General features: G+C 53.2%; 9 protein-coding genes across 9 annotated transcripts; 4 read left to right on the top strand and 5 right to left on the bottom strand.

Moving 5' to 3' along the window:
• Positions 1-571: 571 nt before the first annotated feature.
• Positions 572-2,107, bottom strand: AB675_8341 (putative transporter; the record flags this gene model as incomplete). The annotated part of the gene is made up of 2 exons (XM_018148780.1): positions 572-1,417; positions 1,463-2,107. 2 exons carry the CDS (start codon positions 2,105-2,107, stop codon positions 572-574), a joined length of 1,491 nt encoding a protein of 496 aa, XP_018004256.1.
• A 1,270-nt stretch (positions 2,108-3,377) lies between these two features.
• AB675_8340 (uncharacterized protein) lies at positions 3,378-4,782 on the top strand (the record flags this gene model as incomplete). Its single annotated transcript, XM_018148779.1, has 3 exons — positions 3,378-3,505; positions 3,564-3,898; positions 4,103-4,782. The coding sequence occupies 3 exons, from the start codon at positions 3,378-3,380 to the stop codon at positions 4,780-4,782; spliced, it is 1,143 nt and encodes a 380-aa protein (XP_018004500.1).
• A 93-nt stretch (positions 4,783-4,875) lies between these two features.
• Positions 4,876-6,390, bottom strand: AB675_8339 (Fumarylacetoacetase; the record flags this gene model as incomplete). The annotated part of the gene is made up of 6 exons (XM_018148777.1): positions 4,876-5,097; positions 5,147-5,289; positions 5,338-5,857; positions 5,907-5,935; positions 5,987-6,164; positions 6,208-6,390. 6 exons carry the CDS (start codon positions 6,388-6,390, stop codon positions 4,876-4,878), a joined length of 1,275 nt encoding a protein of 424 aa, XP_018004209.1.
• A 380-nt stretch (positions 6,391-6,770) lies between these two features.
• AB675_8338 (uncharacterized protein) lies at positions 6,771-7,352 on the top strand (the record flags this gene model as incomplete). Its single annotated transcript, XM_018148776.1, has 1 exon — positions 6,771-7,352. The coding sequence occupies one exon, from the start codon at positions 6,771-6,773 to the stop codon at positions 7,350-7,352; it is 582 nt and encodes a 193-aa protein (XP_018004289.1).
• A 758-nt stretch (positions 7,353-8,110) lies between these two features.
• AB675_8337 (uncharacterized protein) lies at positions 8,111-9,986 on the bottom strand (the record flags this gene model as incomplete). The annotated part of the gene is made up of 2 exons (XM_018148775.1): positions 8,111-8,237; positions 8,299-9,986. The coding sequence occupies 2 exons, from the start codon at positions 9,984-9,986 to the stop codon at positions 8,111-8,113; spliced, it is 1,815 nt and encodes a 604-aa protein (XP_018004438.1).
• Positions 9,987-10,974: 988 nt separating this feature from the next.
• Positions 10,975-12,173, top strand: AB675_8336 (Aldehyde 2; the record flags this gene model as incomplete). Its single annotated transcript, XM_018148774.1, has 4 exons — positions 10,975-11,230; positions 11,283-11,305; positions 11,359-11,516; positions 11,573-12,173. 4 exons carry the CDS (start codon positions 10,975-10,977, stop codon positions 12,171-12,173), a joined length of 1,038 nt encoding a protein of 345 aa, XP_018004204.1.
• A 142-nt stretch (positions 12,174-12,315) lies between these two features.
• On the bottom strand, positions 12,316-13,299 carry AB675_8335 (uncharacterized protein; the record flags this gene model as incomplete). Its single annotated transcript, XM_018148773.1, has 1 exon — positions 12,316-13,299. One exon carries the CDS (start codon positions 13,297-13,299, stop codon positions 12,316-12,318), a length of 984 nt encoding a protein of 327 aa, XP_018004584.1.
• Positions 13,300-13,661: 362 nt separating this feature from the next.
• Positions 13,662-15,370, top strand: AB675_8334 (Delta(8)-fatty-acid desaturase; the record flags this gene model as incomplete). The annotated part of the gene is made up of 2 exons (XM_018148772.1): positions 13,662-14,880; positions 14,940-15,370. The coding sequence occupies 2 exons, from the start codon at positions 13,662-13,664 to the stop codon at positions 15,368-15,370; spliced, it is 1,650 nt and encodes a 549-aa protein (XP_018004349.1).
• Positions 15,371-16,472: 1,102 nt separating this feature from the next.
• Positions 16,473-18,860, bottom strand: AB675_8333 (Flavin carrier protein 2; the record flags this gene model as incomplete). Its single annotated transcript, XM_018148771.1, has 4 exons — positions 16,473-17,252; positions 17,321-17,590; positions 17,641-17,688; positions 17,745-18,860. The coding sequence occupies 4 exons, from the start codon at positions 18,858-18,860 to the stop codon at positions 16,473-16,475; spliced, it is 2,214 nt and encodes a 737-aa protein (XP_018004738.1).
• Positions 18,861-19,906: the final 1,046 nt, after the last annotated feature.

Raw genomic sequence — 19,906 nt, 5'->3', positions numbered from 1 at the left:
ATGGTTTTCCAGACGTGGCCCATAATCATGCAAACCGAGCGCCAATTTCACGGCCATGATTCTACAGGATGGTCGTACGAAGGCTCAGGCCTGATCGCGGTCTTGCGCTTGACGCAAGTAGTTACTGCCAAAAGTGTGAGGCACGCAGCATGATCTGGATTGAAGTGGTCTGCGTGTCTCGGATCAAGTGGCGCAGATGGTTGAGCTTGGCCTGTACATCGAGACAGTGCCGCCGAGCTACAACAGCGGGGTGGTGAATGGTGACATGGCTTGCAGCGTCATTCATACTCGCTCTAAGCATGAGATGGAATTCGCATAGCTATGGAAAGGGAATGAAAGAGACGAGAAACAATTCAATCTGAACGGGCTCATGCCAACAACGTGAGTTTAAGCTCCCGGTCTTGGAACGATCACGTGAGAGTAGCCGATCCTAAATCCCCTCACGTCACGGTAACTCCATTGCACCTATGTCCTATGTGGCCTAGAGGAAAGACAGATTCCCACGAAGATGTTGCAATTGATGAATCACGACTCTAGAATATCTGGGCCGCGGCGTCAGTGCAGCGTCACCTTATATTATGTAGCGGAAAGCTGGATGTCTTGAGCTAAGCTCCAACGCTTCAGCCTCTGTCAACCCCTCCAAGATGTGGTCGCGCTTCCCAGCGTCTCTTTGTCTGTTCTCCCACTTGCAGTAGAACAGCAGTCCAACAGCGCATGCCCAGGACCCGCACAAGAAGCTCAACAGAATGGCATGACCCGTGCGATAGTTGGGTGCATCGCCTGGTAAATAAATCCATGGAGCCAGGATACCTCCCAGTGATCCCATGGTGAACACTATCCCTGATGCCGAGGCTCGAACGGTTGCTGTCGCACAGTTGTTCACTGCCCAGGCCAGCCAGATGGGCAAGAAGGAGTAGATACCAGTCGCCGCCAGATAAAGCGCGCCATACTTGGCGGATGGCTGACTTGCGGGCAGGAACTCCAGCATGAAAAATCCTGCAATACCCAGTGGAACCGAGCAAATGATCAACACTGCTCTCGCCTTGTATCTGTCCGATAGCCAGCCAATACCGACGGAGAAGATGCAAGCAACCACGTAAGGTCCGACAGAGAGCAGTTGGGCCCGTGTCGAAGCGTATCCCATGTCTCTGATGATGCTTGGTGCAAAGACGGAGAAACATTGGGCAGCCGTGTTGCCAAAGAAGAAGCCAAACCCGCACACGAGGACGTGTACACTGGATAGAGCTTGTTTTACATGCTTCCATCGCGTTTGTCCCCCCTCTGTGGTGCCAGCGCTATCAACTCTGAGTCGATCCACTGCCACCACTTTCTCCTCCTCTTTCAAAAAGCGAGCAGTTTCTGGGCCTTTTGGTATCTGCCAAAATGCAAGGGCGGCGATGAACAGCGATATCAGACCCTGGACGTGTTAGCTCGGTCTCGGGCGGGAGTTGTGGCGACCTACCTCGAAGAAAAAGATGTTCCTCCACGTATGAATGAGACCCCAGCGAGGAATACTGCTCAGACCGATGGCAAGCAGCCCACCAAAAGCGCCACTAGCACTGGCAGCAGAGATGTAGATCGAGGTCCGGAATCCCAGCTCTTCCCTTCGATAGAATTGGCTGAGCATCCAGACTAGGCCGGGACTGATACCTCCCTCCGCACATCCCAACAGAAACCTCACGGCATAGAGGCCTTGCCTATTTTGCACGACCGAGGTGCAAATGGTAAGCACAGAGAAACAAAAGACCAGGGTTGGAATCCAGACGTGTCCACCAATTTTTTTGCAAACAATGTTCGACGGCAATTCGACCACGCAGTACGACACAAATAAACACATCAGTGCGATGTTGTATCGGAGCCCGATGCCGAGTTCAAGATCTTTCGCCAGTCCCAAAATTCTGGCATTGCCAATGTTGACTCTGTCAATGAAACTGAAGAGATTGATCAGGAGGAATAGCGGCAGGATCCGGAGGTCGTATTTGCGGACGACGCGTTTTGCGAGGGCGTCGTCGATCACAATTGTCTCGCGCGTGGCTCCAAGTATCTCTTTGTGGACATCAGTGTGGACAGCGCTCTCCTCGTGACCGATGGCATCCTTGGTGTCCATTGTGATTTGTTCACTGATCGTATGTGGTCACTGTCGGGTAATATTGGGGTGAAGCGATGTGTTCAAGGAGCGAGGCGAGTGAGCGCGCAAGGCTCTTATAGCCTGTTAGGTCCGAGGGACCAGGGCATACAGACCAAGATTCGGAAGCGGGATTCTCTTGGCAGCAGCTAACTCGGCGACGACCCGGGGAAGGAATGCGGGGAGAGCGGGGCCCCTGGGCATTCAAAATCCAGGTCTCGCTTCCGATTCCGATTTCTCGCTTCCGGATTCACCTCACAAGAGACTCCCATCCACGTGGCGATACGTTCTCAAGGCAACCATAGTGTCGTGGCCGACGATTTGCGGATCCGGTCGTCTGAGATTACGCTTCAGGGGAGGCTACGATGCCGGTACGCAGACAGAACAAAAGTTGTGACGAGTGCCGTCGGTCGCGGATCGGGTGTGATGCCGGCCTCAAGTCGGGACTGCCATGCTCAAACTGTGAGCGTCGCGGCAAAGTATGCAGCACCAATGTACGTCAGGGTGTGGAAGAGCTGTGCCAATTTTGCTGGATCCATACGTACACTACTGACGGTCCCAGTGGCTCACCAAACGCAGAGCGGCTCCAGAGCTCGCCCAGAAACAGAAATTGCATGGCGCTGTACCCATTTCGAGCCACACTCTGCTTCCTGATCTGCTTAGCCCAGTAAGTCCCTCGCAGATAGAGCGTCGACAACAAGCACTCAGGTTGCACCACGTTTTGTGGGAAATCTTCACCACCTTGTTCGAGCCTCAACTTGGGCTATGGATTGGAAACGATTGCAACCCTTTCAAACATATCTCGACAGTCAGTCCGAACTCCCGATGTCATTCGACCCCTACTGATCTTTCCATAGGCCCCCAAAACGCTTGTCTCTCGCTTGATGGTGACCTTAGATACTGCTCGACGGTCCCTCAGTCCCGATCGTGCAGTCATCGAAAGCCTGCGACTGCCAATTGATCCTTTGACAGACCAGGAAAGTCCAGAATCGATCGAGGCTCGGATCAATCAAGCACTTATGAGCGCAGTCCATGCTTTCTCCGCTCGTTGGCTTCCTGCAGATCTTTTTCAGGAGGTAGATCAACGCGACGGAGCGGCTCGTCAGCGACTCATGCAGACTCTATGGAGTCAAGCGAATCAAGATGCCCTACAAATCTTGTCGTTGTCCAGCTATCGCTCTAGCCTTGCCTTGTATCTCTTCGCAATTACTCCAACGGTTGGCCCGACAGGAAGCACACCAATTAGCCAATTATGCTACGAGACGTCCCTGAGGCATCACCTTCAATTGAGACTCGAGTCACGGCTTTCTTCAACGTCACCAGCCGCGGAACTGCAGCTGAGTCACCTGCAAGACAGCGCCTATTGGTTTGGACTGGTGTGTGATTACTCACGGAGCTTGTTGAGATGTCAACCTCCGGTACTGATCTCCGGTCCCAGCTCACAAGCACGTGTGTGGAGACTGGTATCCCAACAGGTCGATGACTACGGCGCAGTTACTATCGATCACAGCAACAGTAGCAGGAACGACCTGCTGACTGATGCCACAGTGCTCAGGATTTTGCAGTTGGGAAGTGCCTGCAAATCTCTATGCTGGGCAGCTATTACGGATGTCCAGGATTCATTATTTTACAATCGCACAAGTCTCGATTTACACGCCGCCCTAGAGTTCTCTTTTACGAAGCTCCGACAATTTGAGCTTGTCTTTGGCCCACGGATGGATCACATTGCAAAGGACTTCCTTTTGCTAGATGAGAAAAGTCAACTTGGCTATAGTAAGTTCCCCGGCCCCTTTGCGTTGTTGGAATACACGGCTTTCACTGTAAGAGTCGTCCGCGTTGCTGGACTCTGGCAAAATTCTGCCTCCTTCCCGTGGCTTGCTGTCAATGAACAGTCGTCTGTGGCGAAGCGAAGGGACAATCTTCGCATGACGCGGTGCTCAATTCCCCACGTGAGCAGAATCGTGCTGACGGCCACAGTTTGGCTTGTGATTCATTTTCACCTAGGTATACTAATCTTAGCGGACGCCCTGGACGTCGGACTAGCAGAAACGACTCTCGAAGAGGACGCGACGATAGCCAAGTATAAGCTTGGAGCCGTTCGTGGAATTGCCAACATCATCAACCTTGTTCGACAGTTCGATAATCTGAATCCTCAGCAAAGTAGTCTGCTACTGCGGGATCCCTACCCCGAACATGCCAGTACTGCCATGCTAAAGGCAGCCGAGTCTGTCGTTGGACTTATGAAGACTCAGGTCATCACGACAGGTGCGGCCTCTGTGTTAGCTAGCTCCATCATGCAAGGATTGCGAATTGTAGCTCAAATCTCCTACAGCGCGGAGCAGGCTCAGAATAATTTACCGAGCATATTTCAGGAGAGCGGCGTACCGCTCGCTAGCAACGGGGGAGCTCATGGTCGTGCGAATCCTGTTCCGACCGTCTTGCTGGACTCCGCTGTCACTCCAGAAATGCTGGGAAATGAAACTCTCAGAGAATTGAGACAGCAAGCAGAATCAGACCCGCGTCTGGTACTCAAAACGATCGAGCGCCACGAGATTCCTGACTCAACGACTGATTTCGGGCTCGACTATTTGCAATACATCGATTTCTCAACTGTGGCAGCAAACTGGGAATTTGATGATGTTTTTGCCGGCAGCTGAGCATCCGGACCGACCAAGAGCGGCATCACTGCGTGTTCCTCCCGTGTCTGTGAACAACGCACCATCAAAGCACCTACTACGCCCATCTTACCATCACAGCTGCTGGGCAGGCAATATCTGACCTCGGCACTCCCCGAATCCGAAGATGGCCTTCCCAGTATCTGGCTTCACTGCCCAGCCTTCAAGCACAACCTCATCGCCATCTTTCAAGAATGTCTGGGCTATGTCTGGTGGAGCACTCCGGAGTTCATTTCCACTTAGCTTCCTCTCATACAAACAGCCAAGTCCGATTTTCTCTCCGTCAGAATTCGTCCTCTGTGGCAGATGTTAGCTGCGGCTGATGATCCTCTGCATGGGGACTAACAGCACTCGAAATGGTTCCCGTTCCAAAGAGATCACCTGTGGACAAGCCCTCTCCAGCACTACCAAGATGCGTCAATTGCTGCAGGGGTGTCCAGTGGAGCTCGTTCAGGTTGCTTGCACCGAGAGCGTAAACTTGTCCGTCGCCTGGGTTGTTTCAGCTGGGTTTCGGAGTTTACGTTCAGTATAACTCACGCAGAATTTTAACCGATACTTCAATATTGAAGCTTGCCTTGCCGGCTTCTGGCAAGGTCAGGTGAGGGAGCGGTGCCGGCTCTTGAGCCGCGTGACGCGGACAGGCAACAGCGTCCAAGGCCTCGATAGGAACGATCCATGGCGAGATTGAGGTTGCTGATCCTTTGGAATGAAAGGGACCAAGCGGCGCCATTTCGAAGAATTGAATACTCCTCGAAGACCAGTCGTTGAGCATAACCAAACCAAACATCGATTCCTTGGCATCTTCGATACGCAGGCATTGACCCCGCGGGACGGGTTTCGACAAGAAGATTCCCATTTCCAGCTCGAAATCCAAATGTGTCTCCGGTTGAAGTGTTGGTGAAGCTTTGCTGCCATCCGATTTCGGTAAGGGGAACACACCGACTGGTCTCGTCACCGGCGTACCAGATACGACCAGACTGGAGGTTCTTCCGTTGTACACAGAGGGAATTGCGAACCAATTGGGGGTGATTGGATTACTGCTGAAGATTGCGGTGCACTACAATTCTCCTGATCAGCACTGCATAATCAGTGAACGGCTTACTGACATTCTTGGTGTGCTCCAGCGAGCAATAGACTTTACTTGATGGTCAACATAGCTCTGGTCCTTTCTGACAGAAGTACCTACAGTCCGAAAAATTCCGCGTGTCCATGGGGAAATGCATCTCCACCGATTCGAGGGGGAGGAAAGCATTTTTTGTCGCGGGGTCCCCGCTGAGATGGTTCATGGACAGCAGATCTGTCAGCTTTGTGCGGACTTGCAGTCGAGTGTTCGTAGGCAAAGCAGCGAAGGCATTGAGAGTGGGCTTTGAAGAGGTCAGCGTGAACCTATGTCGCAGGCATACTGACACTGCGGAAGGTGTTTTGCGGAAGCTCCTTGATATTGTCGAACAACCCTGATCGCTGCAGGACATTCAAGTCAATGGCCCAGTCGTTGTAGGCCACGGCACATCTTCTGACCGGGTTGTCTCGTGTGGAAACGATGCCGTAAGGCAAGTTGTGGATGGTGAAGGGATTACGTCGTTGTATCATTGCGAGAGCTATGTTCGACAGCCTGCAAAGAACACGAGTGCGGATGAAGCAACAGCTGATCTGCCACTAGCCAGAAACCGTGCCTCGACCCAGGTTGAAAGAAGGACGTGCGTATGTTGCTGCTGGCCCCGAGATGGGGATGCCGGAGCCGCTCACGTGATCGCTTCCGCTCAGGATCTCGGATCGCGTCTCGCCTGCGACTAATGCCCGAACCTAGCGCAACGACTGACCTCGGGATGGTTGACAGGGTTTCGCTTGCCAAGCGCTGCGTAGGACTACATATATGCAGGCCCAAGGCGCGGTGTTACAATGCAGCAGCGCTCTACCCAAATATCTAGACCTCAACCTTATTATTATCAAGCCAACTTCTCTTCGTTGTAATGTCAACATCCACGAGCAAACCCGGCGGTTCGCTCTCGGACCTGCCACCTCTCCGACGCCTTGTCACTGGCCACGACGCTTCTACATCTAAAGCTGTGGTACAATCGGCCACAGACTTCGCTTGGCAACCGTATGATGACAACCAGATGGCTTTCTCCGTTGTCTATACCACATCACAATTTCCCGCCGACCTTAACAACGACGCCGATGTTCAGACACATGACTCGTTGATGTCCTCCAGCAAACTTGGTCTGGTCAACCCAAACGGCACAGTGATACGCTGCGTAGACTTCGCGCCAGGATATCGCTGTGGCATGCATCGCACGCAAAGTCTAGATTATGGAATTGTGCTAGAGGGCGAAATCGATATGGTCCTGGATTCAGGGGACGTCGAGCACATGAAAAGGGGGCACGTTGCAGTGCAGAGAGCAACGAACCATCAGTGGGTGAATACAAGTAAAACGGAGTGGGCACGCATGATGTTCGTGCTGCAGGATTGTAAGCCTTTGCAGGTTGGTGGGAAGAGTTTGGGTGAAGATTTAGGAAAGGATCTCGGCTTCTTGCCTGAAAGTGGAAACTAGGGATTGATCCGGTCATGTTAATTAGCGGCTGCCATTAAGTGCGTTCTCTGTCAGGTAGTGGTGGAAGTCTTGCACAGGCACTGGTGCCTCAGATTCTTCTCAAATGCGAGTAGAAGCTACTTGTCGTCCTTTCCGGGCCGACGAGTCCATGATGTTTGCAAGACTCATCGCTCTTTTTGGCCCACGGAAAAGATTCTATCTTGTCCTCAGAGGCGCGCGGGAGCAACACCAACTTCGTGGCTGATACATCTTGCTGCTGCGGAAAAGCTGAAGCTACTGAAATTTCTCGCGTTGGAATGACGTCCTTGTCTCGCATGATGTGTCGCAGATAGCCCTCAGCATCTTCATCGAGGCAAAACTCTGACAATGGGCCAGTGGTGTAATGAGCGAGACCATGCTTGGTGAACTAAGCAGTGTCCGGTTTTGCAGCATCGACGAAGAGGTGGAAGAAGGAGGAAGATATATTTTGGGAGGTGTCCCCATCAACGTGGCTAGCTTCCGCGTTCCATGATCACGTGAAGACAATCCATCTCCACTAAAGGGGCTCAAATTGGGGGCATGAATCATGACTTGCATCTTATGAAGAGCAGAGGAAGGCATTAGTGACCAAGGCGAGCCTACCCATCGAAGTGCACTGCTGCCCAAGACTATCATGTAGCACAAGCACATCCAAGGCGAGTGAGTGCCTCGAAGTCCTCACCAGCAATGTACCACCCATTGGCTCGAGGGAAGAAAATTGGTGGCCTCTTTACTCATCTCTAGACGTCGCCAGGCTGTTCCAGGATACCGTTTATTGCGGCGACCTGCGGAAGTTCTCTTGACTGTGCTCTATCGATGGACCACGGCAGGCCTTCACTGATCGCAGGCAGACCTCCTCTTGCGTCGCTAACAATCTGAAGTCAGCAATACATACTTGACGGAGACCCGGATCAAGGGCGAAGCTTACCGCAGAACCATGTATTCGACCTTGTCCCTCGAAGGCATCCCCATCTTCATCAGACCGTTCTTCTCCCACTTTGCTTGCCGCTTCACCGACTCAAGGTAGATGTACTTCCAGATGCTCACCATCTTGTCTGGCCAGAAGAATGGCGCTCTGAGATCCTTCTCGAAAGGCGCCCACGGTTCATTCTTCGATTCTGGAACCAGGCGTTCGGTTATGCTCAACAGCGCGATATGACCCTTGGTCTGTATCGAGCCGGCTGAGTCCGGGACCAGGAAACAACAACATCCAACCGCCAGAGCGCACCACTGGAGGCATAGATTATGCAAGGATGACTGCAGCTTGCCACTGAACTTGAGGTATAAGAACGCTTTGACAATGCGCTCGAGCGGAGGGTTCTCCACGATTGAAGGCACGCCCTTAGATAGGGAGCATACATCACTTGGTCCAATCCGATAGATCCTCGGCAATGCTATCGCGAGGGCGAGCAGCCCCTGGCAGACCTGCTGCTCGAAAGCATCTATTTCGAGAGAAGCAAGTAGGTCAATCAGTTCTTGCTTCATCACCCACAAATGATGCTCGGTCACATCACCTGTGTCGCTGCCGTCCGCAGCTTCCAACCTTGCCAGAACATCCTGCATGCCAGCCATTAAATTGACAGTTTGGGTGGAAAATGCGCCACCCACGGCCAAATGAGCAAAGCCACTTGGTAGAGCCAGAACTTTGCGGCGCAGGTCATCCGGCAATACGGCTGGGAGTCGTGTTATTGGCGGTAGGTGCTGTGCGGGCTGCAGTGCGCCTTGCCCGAAACCAGTTCTGGACTGTCGATACTCGAAAAGTGGCGTCCAGCTTTTGATCCTACTTGCCACCACCCTGGTCATCTGATCGTCTGCCGTACGATGTCGCATGTAGCTTCGGGTGATGTTCTGCAGCGCGTTGAAGTGCATCTGGAAACTGGCATCGTCAAGTGTCATATACGAGATTGACAGCAGTCTCGAGACTGTGAATACTACAGCTTCTGTGGGTTCGCCGCCCGGCGCATGCTCGACGACTCTCTGCCTCAGCTTCGCCAAAGCCAGCTGTTTGTGCTTAAGGAAGAATGCATCATCTTCTGCAGGACGACTTGAGCTAACACAATATGCTACTCGACTGACGGTAAGGGTTGCGTCGAAGAGCATATCGTCCTGAAGTGCTATGGGCCAGCAGAGATCGATCTGAGTGTTCAACCCGAGGAAGACATCAATTGCACCTCTCTTGTACATGCTCCAGATGTTGATATAGAAGTCGACCGCATGCATGGCCGCCCGAGAATTGTCTGACGGGAACGAATTGAATGGGTCCGCTCGCAATCCATTGTCTACAGCGGACTGGATCGACCCTTCTTCTCGTGGCTGATCGGCTGTCGCTTCGGTTCCTGGCGTAACGCGTCGGTTTGGGACATCGCCTCGTACACGGAAGACAAGCTCTCGCCCAGTGCTCCTCGAGCCATGCGCTGGATCTGCCGTGCGCCAGCCAACCAGACCTCGAGCGTATCCTGCAGCGTTTTTGGCGCTTTCCCTTTGCTGGTGATGTCGCCTTACGGCTTGAGTGCGCCGAGCATGTCCCACACTCCGGGAGAAGTTGCGGCGGCTGTCTTCCCCGTGTACAATGAACAGGTGCTGCTGTTCCGCGTTCTGGGAACCCGATCTGGGCATGGCGATCAACACCGGCTAGTCCGCCTGATACGTGATGCAAGGATTCCAGAGAATGCAACGCATTTGTGCCTCGTTTCATCAGATGGCCTTGTCGTGGCAGACTTGTGTCTGCTTATAAGTGGTTCCCGTCCATCGTTGACTTAGCGCGCGAACTTGAGTCATCGCTTTGCCGCACGACGATCTTGCGGTACCTGGAATTATTGCAAGAATCGAGTGATTTCTCTCTACATCGAAGAGCACTGCGGGGCTCTGAAGTCGCGCCTAAGCCATCACTACCACTACTTGGCTAAGCGTCGGTAGGACATCCTGAATTAGTCAGCCCGCATGATAACAGAACCTCCGAAACAGCACTGATTCTGCACGAGAACATGGCATTGCTGCAGAACCACCGCCGCGACACGTGGTTTGTTTGCAGTCTACTATTTTCCTGGAGGGGCCTACAGCTGCTGGTAGACTTCGTTTGCTTTGGCACGCCATGCCATGACACACTCCATGCAGAAGACCTGCCACATAGCACGGTGGCTGTCGTACGAAATCGGGCAAGCTGCATCTTCGCAAACACCAATTGTATAGTCTTCGAATGTCCTGGAATCGACGCCTTGCGCTGCCGATCGTCTGATTTTGACTTTCTTCGTGCCTTAGCGAAGTCCTGGAGCATTATCGAGACTCCCCACATCCACAGAAGCTATGCCTGTTCAAGGGCACCTTGAAAGTGATGTTATTGGTTGAAGTAAGTACATGGTATAGTCCAACCCCAAGGTCGTGTTCGGTCGGACCAGGAACTTGGATATTTATCTGCGACTGCCTTTGTCATGTACACAACGTGAATCGCAGCAGCGTGCTTGAACGACTTCACTTTTGCGCAGAGAATGATGGAAAATTCCGAGGTGGGCGCGCTCTGCGCAAGTACAAATAAGTTGACGGACAACTGTCAGCTTACTATCTTTGACATTGACCAAAGAAGACTTTCCCTTCCACGATTCTCACCATGTTCTCTAAACGAGCCATTCCTGAGGGTAGCCTCGTGCTTGTGACAGGAGCTACAGGATTCATCGGAAGCCATGTGATCGACCAGCTGTTGCAGCTAGGCTACAAGGTGCGAGGAACTGCCCGAAGCCAGGAGAAAGGTGCGTGGGTCAAGGACTTGTTCGACAAGAAGTATGGTCCCGGCAAATTCGAAGTCGTGGAAGTCCCAGATATGAGCAGTCCGGGCGCATTCGATGAGGCCATCAAGGGAGCTTCAGGTAAGCATGTACTCATCGGTAGAACTTCCTCTCTCTTACTGATCGTTTCCAGGCTTCGTCCACGTCGCTACACCAGTGTGTCAAACAGCAGTCTTGAAGCTGAGTGACTCGTGCTTACGAATTGACAGGTCATGCAGAATCTCGACCCGAACAAGGGCATCCCACTGGTGGTGAATGGCGCCTTAAACATGCTCAACGCCGCCAAATCGGAACCAAGTCTGACACGCGGTGTCCTCACATCATCCTCGACGCCGCGGCCGACCCGAATCCGAATGTCGAGTTGTAAGTAGCGCGAAGAACCACGGTCTCAACGTATTGGGAGTGCTGACCCGGTCACAACAGCGTGATTGACGAAAAGACCTGGAATGACCAAATCCTCGACAAAGCCTGGGCACCTCCCCCGTATGAAGGTGTTCCGCGGAAATTGGCCGTCTATTCCGCCAGCAAGATGCAGTCCGAACAAGCCGCTTGGAAATTCATCGAGGAAGAAAAGCCATCCTTCACCCTGAACGCAGTCCTTCCCAACGCGAATCTGGGTCTTGTGCTCTCTCCTGAGCACCAAGGCGCTCCCAGCACGGTAGGCTGGCTCAAGGCACTCTGGAACGGCTTCGCGAGTGAGGACGAGAAGGCGCTGTCGAAGAATCCGCCGCAATACTTCATCAACGTTCAGGACAACGCTCGCGTGCACGTAGCCGCGTTGATCTCGCCAGATGTCAACAACGAGCGCCTCTTCACGTTCGCAAAACCGTACAATTGGAATGATATCCTGGCGATATATCGCAAGAACTATCCGGAGCACAAGTTCATTGATGACTTGCCAGATCTAGGTCGCGATCTGTCCAAGGTGGCAAACGAGCGTGCTGAAGAGCTGCTAAAGCGGTTCGACGTTCCTGGCTGGACAAGCTTGGAGCAGAGTGTCAAGGATGCTGTGTTCTGGGCTTGAATTCGGCACATAATACCCGATTTGGGCGACGCAGGCTAGCTGGGATATTGAGGCTGGGCCGAGTGTGGTGTTGTTCAGCATACAGCAGATACTGCGAATATCGCTAAATTCTCCCGATATTTGCACGTAGGTAGTCGTAATATCATGACTCCGAGTCCGAGCTTTCACTCGACGAATCGCTGCTCGACTCGCTCTCGCTCTCGCTTGATTCCGAACTGCTGCTGGAGGAGTATTCCACCACTGCGGTTCGATTTTTTCTCTTCTTTCTGGCTGCATCACCACTACCTGCTATTCCTGTCTTGCTCTTGTCCGCGGTGGATAGTCCCGCATTCGTAGCACCAGCAGCAGGATCCAAAGCCCACAGCACCAATGCCGTCCTAGGTGTCCGCTGGAACAGCTTGTCCAGCTCCGACCCTTCCAAAACAACTTCTGTGTCGTTGACGAAGATCTCCACAGCCGCCTTTGCGCCGGGTACAGTCCTTACGTCAGACTCACCGTTTCGCTCGTTGTCCTCATCTCCGAGCTTGGCTCCCTCCGCGATACACCGCATCCGTAACCTATCCCTCGCATTCTGCGATTTGATCCCGTATAAATACTGCGCAAGCGGCAGATTGTATGTCGTTTGAATCGCCGCCGTGTCGAAGAGATGCTTTAGAATCCAAGTCTCCCGATTCTTGTTGAACTTCCAGGTGTCGTTTGAGCGGTAGTACTCAGTAAGGTAGTTCAGTACGTCCTGGGACTTCCCTGGAGACGGGGCGGTGGCTTGCTTTTTGGCTTTCTTCGGCTTCTTGCTTACTGACTTGTCATTGCCATCGGATGCGATTGCTTCGGATGGAGTGATGGACACTGCGGTGTCGCCGTCTGTGGCTTTTGTGTCGGAGGTGAAAGAGACCTGTTTCTTGGGCTTCGGGTCCCTTACGGGTTCGTGACCGTTGATGGGTGATTCAGAGGATCCATTCGCCTTAATGTGAACTGGCGTTTCTGCAGTGCTATTTCTGCGGTCGATGCGTCGCTTCTTTGAGGGTGGCTGATGTGTATTTTGGATGCTAGCCGGTGTTGCTGTTTCCTTGGCGTTCTTGAGCTTTAGACCAAGTCTCTTCCACGCCGGGACGTGCGTTGAGCTCATCGGGTGCCAGGTCAAGATCCCTACTGTCGGTTGATGCAAGTCTGTGGCGAAGACTAGAGTGAAACAGCTACTTTCATGAAGCGACTTGCCAACACTAACAGAAATTCGATAGACTGGCGAAAAGCTGATATTTGACGGCGGTCCGTAGAGTCCAGAAGTGCAACTACGGATTTGTCTTCGTAGACCACCGCAGGGGACCCTGCATTCAGGTACATGTACCTCGCTTTTCGTTCTGGTTCCTGTCCACATCAAACGAAGGTCAACAGATCTACGGCAAAGAGACGCTCTCGTGCAGCTCCTGGCGACCTCGTACCAAGTCTCACACCAAAATGCAGGACCGATAACAGCAGCAGACACCCATCATGGCTGCCAAACGGGCACACAAAGAGCGGATATGGACTCGGAGGGAGATCGAGGGGTTGATCGCGGAGGGACGAAAGATCATAATACTGCAATGTCAGGTCGTCAAGGTCGATGCCTGGATACCATTTCACCCTGGTGGTGAAAAGACAATACTACACATGGTCGGCAGAGACAGCACGGATGAGGTGCTGGCACTACATTCGCCTGAGGCTGTGACCATGATGCAGAAATATGTGATCGGAAGGATAGAAGGCAGGTGGGAAAACTTTGTGCCACCCATACAAGGCGGTGTCTTCAGAAACATCGCCGAGGCAGAGGAGGAATGCGAGAGGGAAGAGTCAGTGCAACCAGAGGCGTCAGAGTCCTCCGACAGCAGCGCCCCTTCACCAGTCTTCGACTCAGTAGAAGGTATCGCCAGACGAAGATTTGCTACAGAGACGAGCTCTATCTCCTCCGGCCCCTCAGAACTGGATCTGCCAGAGCCAGCGACCGAACAAATTCAAACTCCCAAGGCCCAACCCGCATTCATCTGCTCCAACCCTTCCAACGAACTCCTCAACTACCCATCCCTGTCCCCCGCCTCCCAAGACGCCATCTGCACCAAATACCGCGAGCTCGACGCCAAGATGCGCGCCGAAGGCATGTACCAGTGCAATTACAGCGCCTACGCCTGGGAAATGTCGCGCTGCCTCGCCCTCTTCCTGGCCTTCCTCTACTGCCTCCACATCTCCCAGTACGCCCTCGCCGGCGTCTTCCTCGGCCTCTTCCGCCACCAACTCGTCTTCACCGCCCACGACGCCGGCCACAACGGCATCACCCACAATCTCCACATCGACACCTGCATCGGCATCTTCATCGCCAACATCTGCGGCGGCCTCTCCATCGGCTGGTGGAAACGCAGCCACTACGTCCACCACATCGTGACCAACTCCCCCGAACACGACCCAGACATAGAACACATGCCCGTCTTCGCCATCTCCACCAAATTCTTCAACAACCTCTACTCCACCTACCACAACAAAACCATGGTCTTCGACGCCGCCGCCCGCTGGTTCATCGCCCGCCAGCACTACCTCTACTACCCCATCCTCTCCCTCGCCCACTTCAACCTCTACGCCCAATCCTACATCTACCTCTTCTCCGCCCAACCCCCCAAGCGCGGCCCCGCCTGGAGCACTGGTACCTCGAACTCCTCAGCCTCGCAATCTACTGGTACTGGTTCGGCTACCTGATCCTCACCCTCACCGTCCCCACACTCACCTCCCGCCTCGCCCTAGTCCTCGTCTCCCACATCGTCTGCTCCCCGCTCCACATCCAAATCACCCTCTCGCACTTCGCCATGTCCACCGCCGACCTGGGCGTCCACGAGTCCTTCCCGCAGAAGATGCTGCGCACCACCATGGACGTCGACTGTCCGCCCTGGCTGGATTTCGTGCATGGGGGGTTGCAGTTCCAGGCTGTGCATCATTTGTATCCGCGCATGCCGCGGCATAATTTACGGAAGGCCCAGAAATACGTGAAGGAGTTTTGTGCGGAAGTGGGCATACCATACGTAATCTATGGGTTCGGGAGGGGGAATGCGGAGGTGTTGGGGAGGTTGGGGGAGGTCGCGAGGCAGGTCAAGTACCTGGAAGAGTGCCAGAAAGTTGCCGCCAGAGATCTGTTCGAGGGCGAGGGACACCACGTTCAGAGACAGTCGAAAATATAGACAACGAGCAGCATCTAGACTTATGCGTTGTGCCCTCCGCGGCTTATGTGTTGATGAAGAATAGCACAGATGTTAAACGACTATGGTTGAAAGCCAAAAGCCATCTGCCTCTCCTGTCTTGCTGTGCATCAAGGCTTCTTCATGAGCAGACTGTTGCTGCAATAGAAATTGTACCTGGATATGCTGCTAGCACAAGATCGACTGGTTGGCGATTACAACAGCTTTCTGGCCGTTCGGGCGGTTCCGTGACGATCCAAGCTTTCTGATAGATGAACAGTAGATATCCGACAGTGTGTCAGAGAGCTCTAGCAACCATCCTATAGCATCATCCTATAGCAAGGCATCAAGGTCAGTGCTTGTTGGACTTCACCAGTCTGGCAGTCCGGCCCAGTCATCCGTCTGCCGACAATCCCCTTCAAATATAAATAGTGTAGGTAGTACGCCATCGTCCAGGTCAATAATGCACCGATTTGCAGAGAAAGCAGTCACGTAGTTCTCTGACCTCAATTCTTGCATTCTCATCTATCCTAAGTGTAGGTAATCCACGAAGCCTGCGTACCCCCCGGCAGGCCTTGCCTCGTCCCAGGAATTTACTGTGTCAACACTATGTACACACGCTCACCACTCCACCTCGCCAGCTTGCGTGTCTCGCGCCATTCCCACCCGTATAATGCAATTAGCTTTGATCCGCTTGGGGTATTGAGCAGCAACATCGAAAGCGCCACTTGTCGCACATTTCCGTGCTGCATCCTCGACCAGTACGCACATCGCTCTAACATCGGTGCCCTAGCATGTCGACGTCGACGCATGCCACCACACAAAAGTAAGGAAACAACCTTCAAACTCGCCTCCATGCAACAATGCAATGCAGTTTTTCTTGGTCCCGTGGTTTCACAACAATAATTCGTGGTCTCATGATAAGTTTTGTTTCACAGCACATCTGTTTTGGGAGAAATCAGTCTCGTGGTGGTGGCGGGCCGTGATGGTGGCCATATTCGCTCTGCCACCAGTCACGGTCCCAATAGCCAGACCCCATCTTTTGGGTTCTGTCCGAGTTCACTCCCAATGTGTTGTTATCATGGTCCGGGGGGCCCGAGTGTGGCTAATCATAGCCTGCTCCGCGCTGCCAAGGACTTGAGTTGTTGTTTGTCCGATACTGGTTGGGGTTGTGGTAGCCACCGTGCGCGGATCGGGGAGGCTGATAGCCACCAGCTGGGCTGGCGCTGCGATCAAAAGATGGTTGTTGGGGCGCCGTGCCGGGTCTTGGAGCGCCATAGCCAAAATCGCCAGAGTTGTTGTAGCCCTGCCCTTGCATTTGGCGTTGGGCATACGCATCTGGGCCTCGATAAGCGTCATCCCGATACGGCGACGGCGCCTGTTCTCGAGCATGAGCGTAGGGGTGCTTCTCGTTCAGGTCTTGAGGCGGCTTCTGGAGCGAATCCGTTGAGATTGACTCTGTATCCTCCAAACCACGGTTCTGCGAGTATGGTTCCTTGCCATCTCCACGAGCAGTCGCACCCAAGGCATCGAGCTCGGTCGTGAGTTGTTGCTGAGACTTGATGAAACTTCCACGGTCGTCGCGCATTGGCTGATATCGAGTCTCAGGGTTCTTCGCGGTGATGGCGTAGAAGCTGGAGACCAGCACCATGATGAGAAGCACGAAAGCGAAGATCATGTTGTAGAACGCGAAGAAGACGCCGATAACTCCAGAGACCATAGGCGGCTGTCCAAAAGCATCCGAGAAGATGAGGAGGAAAATCGCGTTGAGGAAGTTGACCACCGCAATGCAGATGTTGAAGATGTTGGTCTTCTTGTCCATGAACGGCTTCAGCACGCAAATGCCGATCAAGGCGACAGCTTCGATGATAAGAAGTCCGACAGCCTGAACGACAGGAGCACCTTGTGCAAAGGCGATGAAGACAGCTTGAGAAGGATGTAGGCGAGGAGTACGACCACGAAGTAGTAAGCCGTAGCCTTGTACTGCACGTAGAGGAAACCCCACTTGTTGAGGCACTGAGGGTCCGAGTAGAGAATGTAGGCGGGATTCTTGTGCATTGCCGTAGACTTGCGAGCGAGAGAGATGACCTTCCAAGACGCCCAGAACAAAGCACCGCTCATGCTGGCGAAGATTATGAGGGCAAGTACGATCTCGGCGGGTGAGTCCCGTTCCGTGAACTCCCAGAGGCAGAGAATGGACATCTGGACGTAGCCAAGCAGGACCTGCATTCGATTAGCCAATATTTCGACTGCACCATATGAAGTCAACTCACCAGTCGGAACAAGATTCCCTTGATGACAACCTTCCACCCGGCGCGGAACTCAGAGAACCTATCAGCCTTGATGCGTTGCGCTTTGCCAGAACATCCAGAATGACTTTCGCAAGAGAGACCAGGATTGCGACAGCCAGGAGGATAAAGATAAAGAAAATGACTCCAGTCATGAAGATATTGGTTTGCTCAATGTTGGCACGGAAGCCGACACGCTCAATACCACGGACAATCTTCACTGCGCCAACCTGTGTATCTGAGGTATCGGTGCCATTGGAGGCTGCGACCTGTCGCGCGCCGAGAGCTCTGATTGCGTGAGTTCCGACATGGTTCATTGGCTGCAAGAGGTCGGTGCTCCGGCGGCTAAGGTAGTCCAGGCTTCTGAGGGCCAAAGCACGTTTCTGGACTTGGACTGAATAAGTGCTCAAGGTCGACAGATAGGTGGTAGGCGTGCCGCCTGTTGCACGTTGATACCAGGTAGCCAGGGTCTGCAGGAAGCCTACACGGATGATGCCCATGGACCAAGCAAAGTTCTGAGTCCACGATTGCACAATGGGAGGCATGTGCACAGAGGTCAGACCGACGACTGCCTGAGCCTGGAAAAAGCCGAACAGAGAGACAGCATTGGCAGCGACGTGAGCAGCAGTATTGGTGTGTCCCATACCAGATGTGATACCTGAGGCGACCAAGCCAAGACCAGCAATAACAGCAGTGACCCAGCCGACGGCAGGTTGGTAAACGGTCTTGGTGTTGGATAGGTCAGCTTCCATGCAAGCAATGGGCGCGCCAGTGTCCCTGTCGTTGACCAAAATGCGTACAACGCCATCAAGATCCGGTACAGTATAAGCAACTCCAGGAATGTTCTTCTTAAGATCGGAGGGGACAGGGAAGTTGGTATCGATATTGGGAATAGGACCTGCTTGTAGAGGGCAGAATCCCATCAGGCCTGAGGTACAAGGATCGAATGTTTCGTCGAGAATTGTGAAGCCGTAGGCGATAAGTTGTAGCTTTGCAGTAACATTGCCGCTGAGCGAGGATACACCATTAATTTCCACGGTCAGCGAGTTGTTGTTGGGTGTATAAGCAACATTGAAAAGTGTTGCAGTAAAGTTGGCCGCGCCTGAGCACGAGTTGAGAGAGTTGGACACGATCTGGTCGATGGCGTGTACGGATGGTAGAGACAGGGCGGCAAATGTTGCCAGGGAGGCGAAGGAGAACCGCATGCTGGGCAAGCGGCGGTCGTGATGTGCTTTCTCAGCACAGATTATGATAGTCCCAACCAGACAATGCTCATCTGAGAGACGTCGTACTCAGAGGCGCTCGAGTTCGTCGCGTTCAAGGTCGAATCTGGGGTGCGTTGTTTGTGAAAAACGATCGGAAGATACAGCGAACGGAGTTCCGGATTCGATCGGCAAAAGGAGACGGCGGTGGTGTGTGATAACAAAGAGTCGACGACGACACTTTGCAAGCGATGGAAGGGACTCGAGATACGTAACGATCGTGTGGGAGGTTGGGTGGTGGGTGTCGACGAGGAAGGAGCAAAGCTGCGACAAGCCTGGAAGGGGTAGGGGAGGTTTGAGAAATACCTGGCAGGTGCAGCCCAGGCTGGAACTGGCGCACTGAAAGAGGGCAAGCTGGGATGGGCGGATGCCAGGGGGAAGGTGGTCGGTGGGTGAAAGAAGCCTGAGCGCCGGGAGGACAGGGGAAAAGAGAGACAAACGGTGCCCACTCGAGGTCTATTTGATCAAGTGATTGGTCTGATTACGCATTCCCAGCGTGCACTAGTTCCGCATTTGGCTGGCCTACCCGCTTGTTTAGCCAAGCACTCGAGTTTTGGTGTCGAAGGTGCTGCTTGCACAGCCTCAGGATTCGTTTGCAGCAAATTTCACAAAATGCTACGCTATGCTTAACAGAAAGCTACAGTTGCGCGAAGGATCTCTGCTCATTCATCAGGCTCGTGAGTCTACAACAGATGTTCATACACAGTCGTTGATGCCAGTCTATACACAATGTCGCCGCCGGATTGAATGTTGTTAGAGGCCAGGAACTCATACCCGCCATGTTCCAAGACACCTTAAAAATCCTGGAAAGCCCGGGTATGGCCTCGTGTGCCTGGCTGGTGGTGACGTTCTCGAGTTCGTGAAATCACCGATTCAAGCTTCAAGCACATCTCCATGATCACTCGCGTGTACCTGACTCCAGCATTACTTGGGAACAATCATCGTCAAGCTACTACCCAAATTGCAAGGCAGACTTGCGAAGAAGATGC

Source organism: Cyphellophora attinorum (assembly GCF_001299255.1).
Source record: "Cyphellophora attinorum strain CBS 131958 chromosome Unknown Contig3, whole genome shotgun sequence".
Classification (NCBI taxonomy): Eukaryota; Fungi; Ascomycota; class Eurotiomycetes; order Chaetothyriales; family Cyphellophoraceae; genus Cyphellophora; species Cyphellophora attinorum.
Note: the sequence above shows the minus strand (reverse complement) of the source record. Positions and strands in the feature narration are given on the sequence as shown.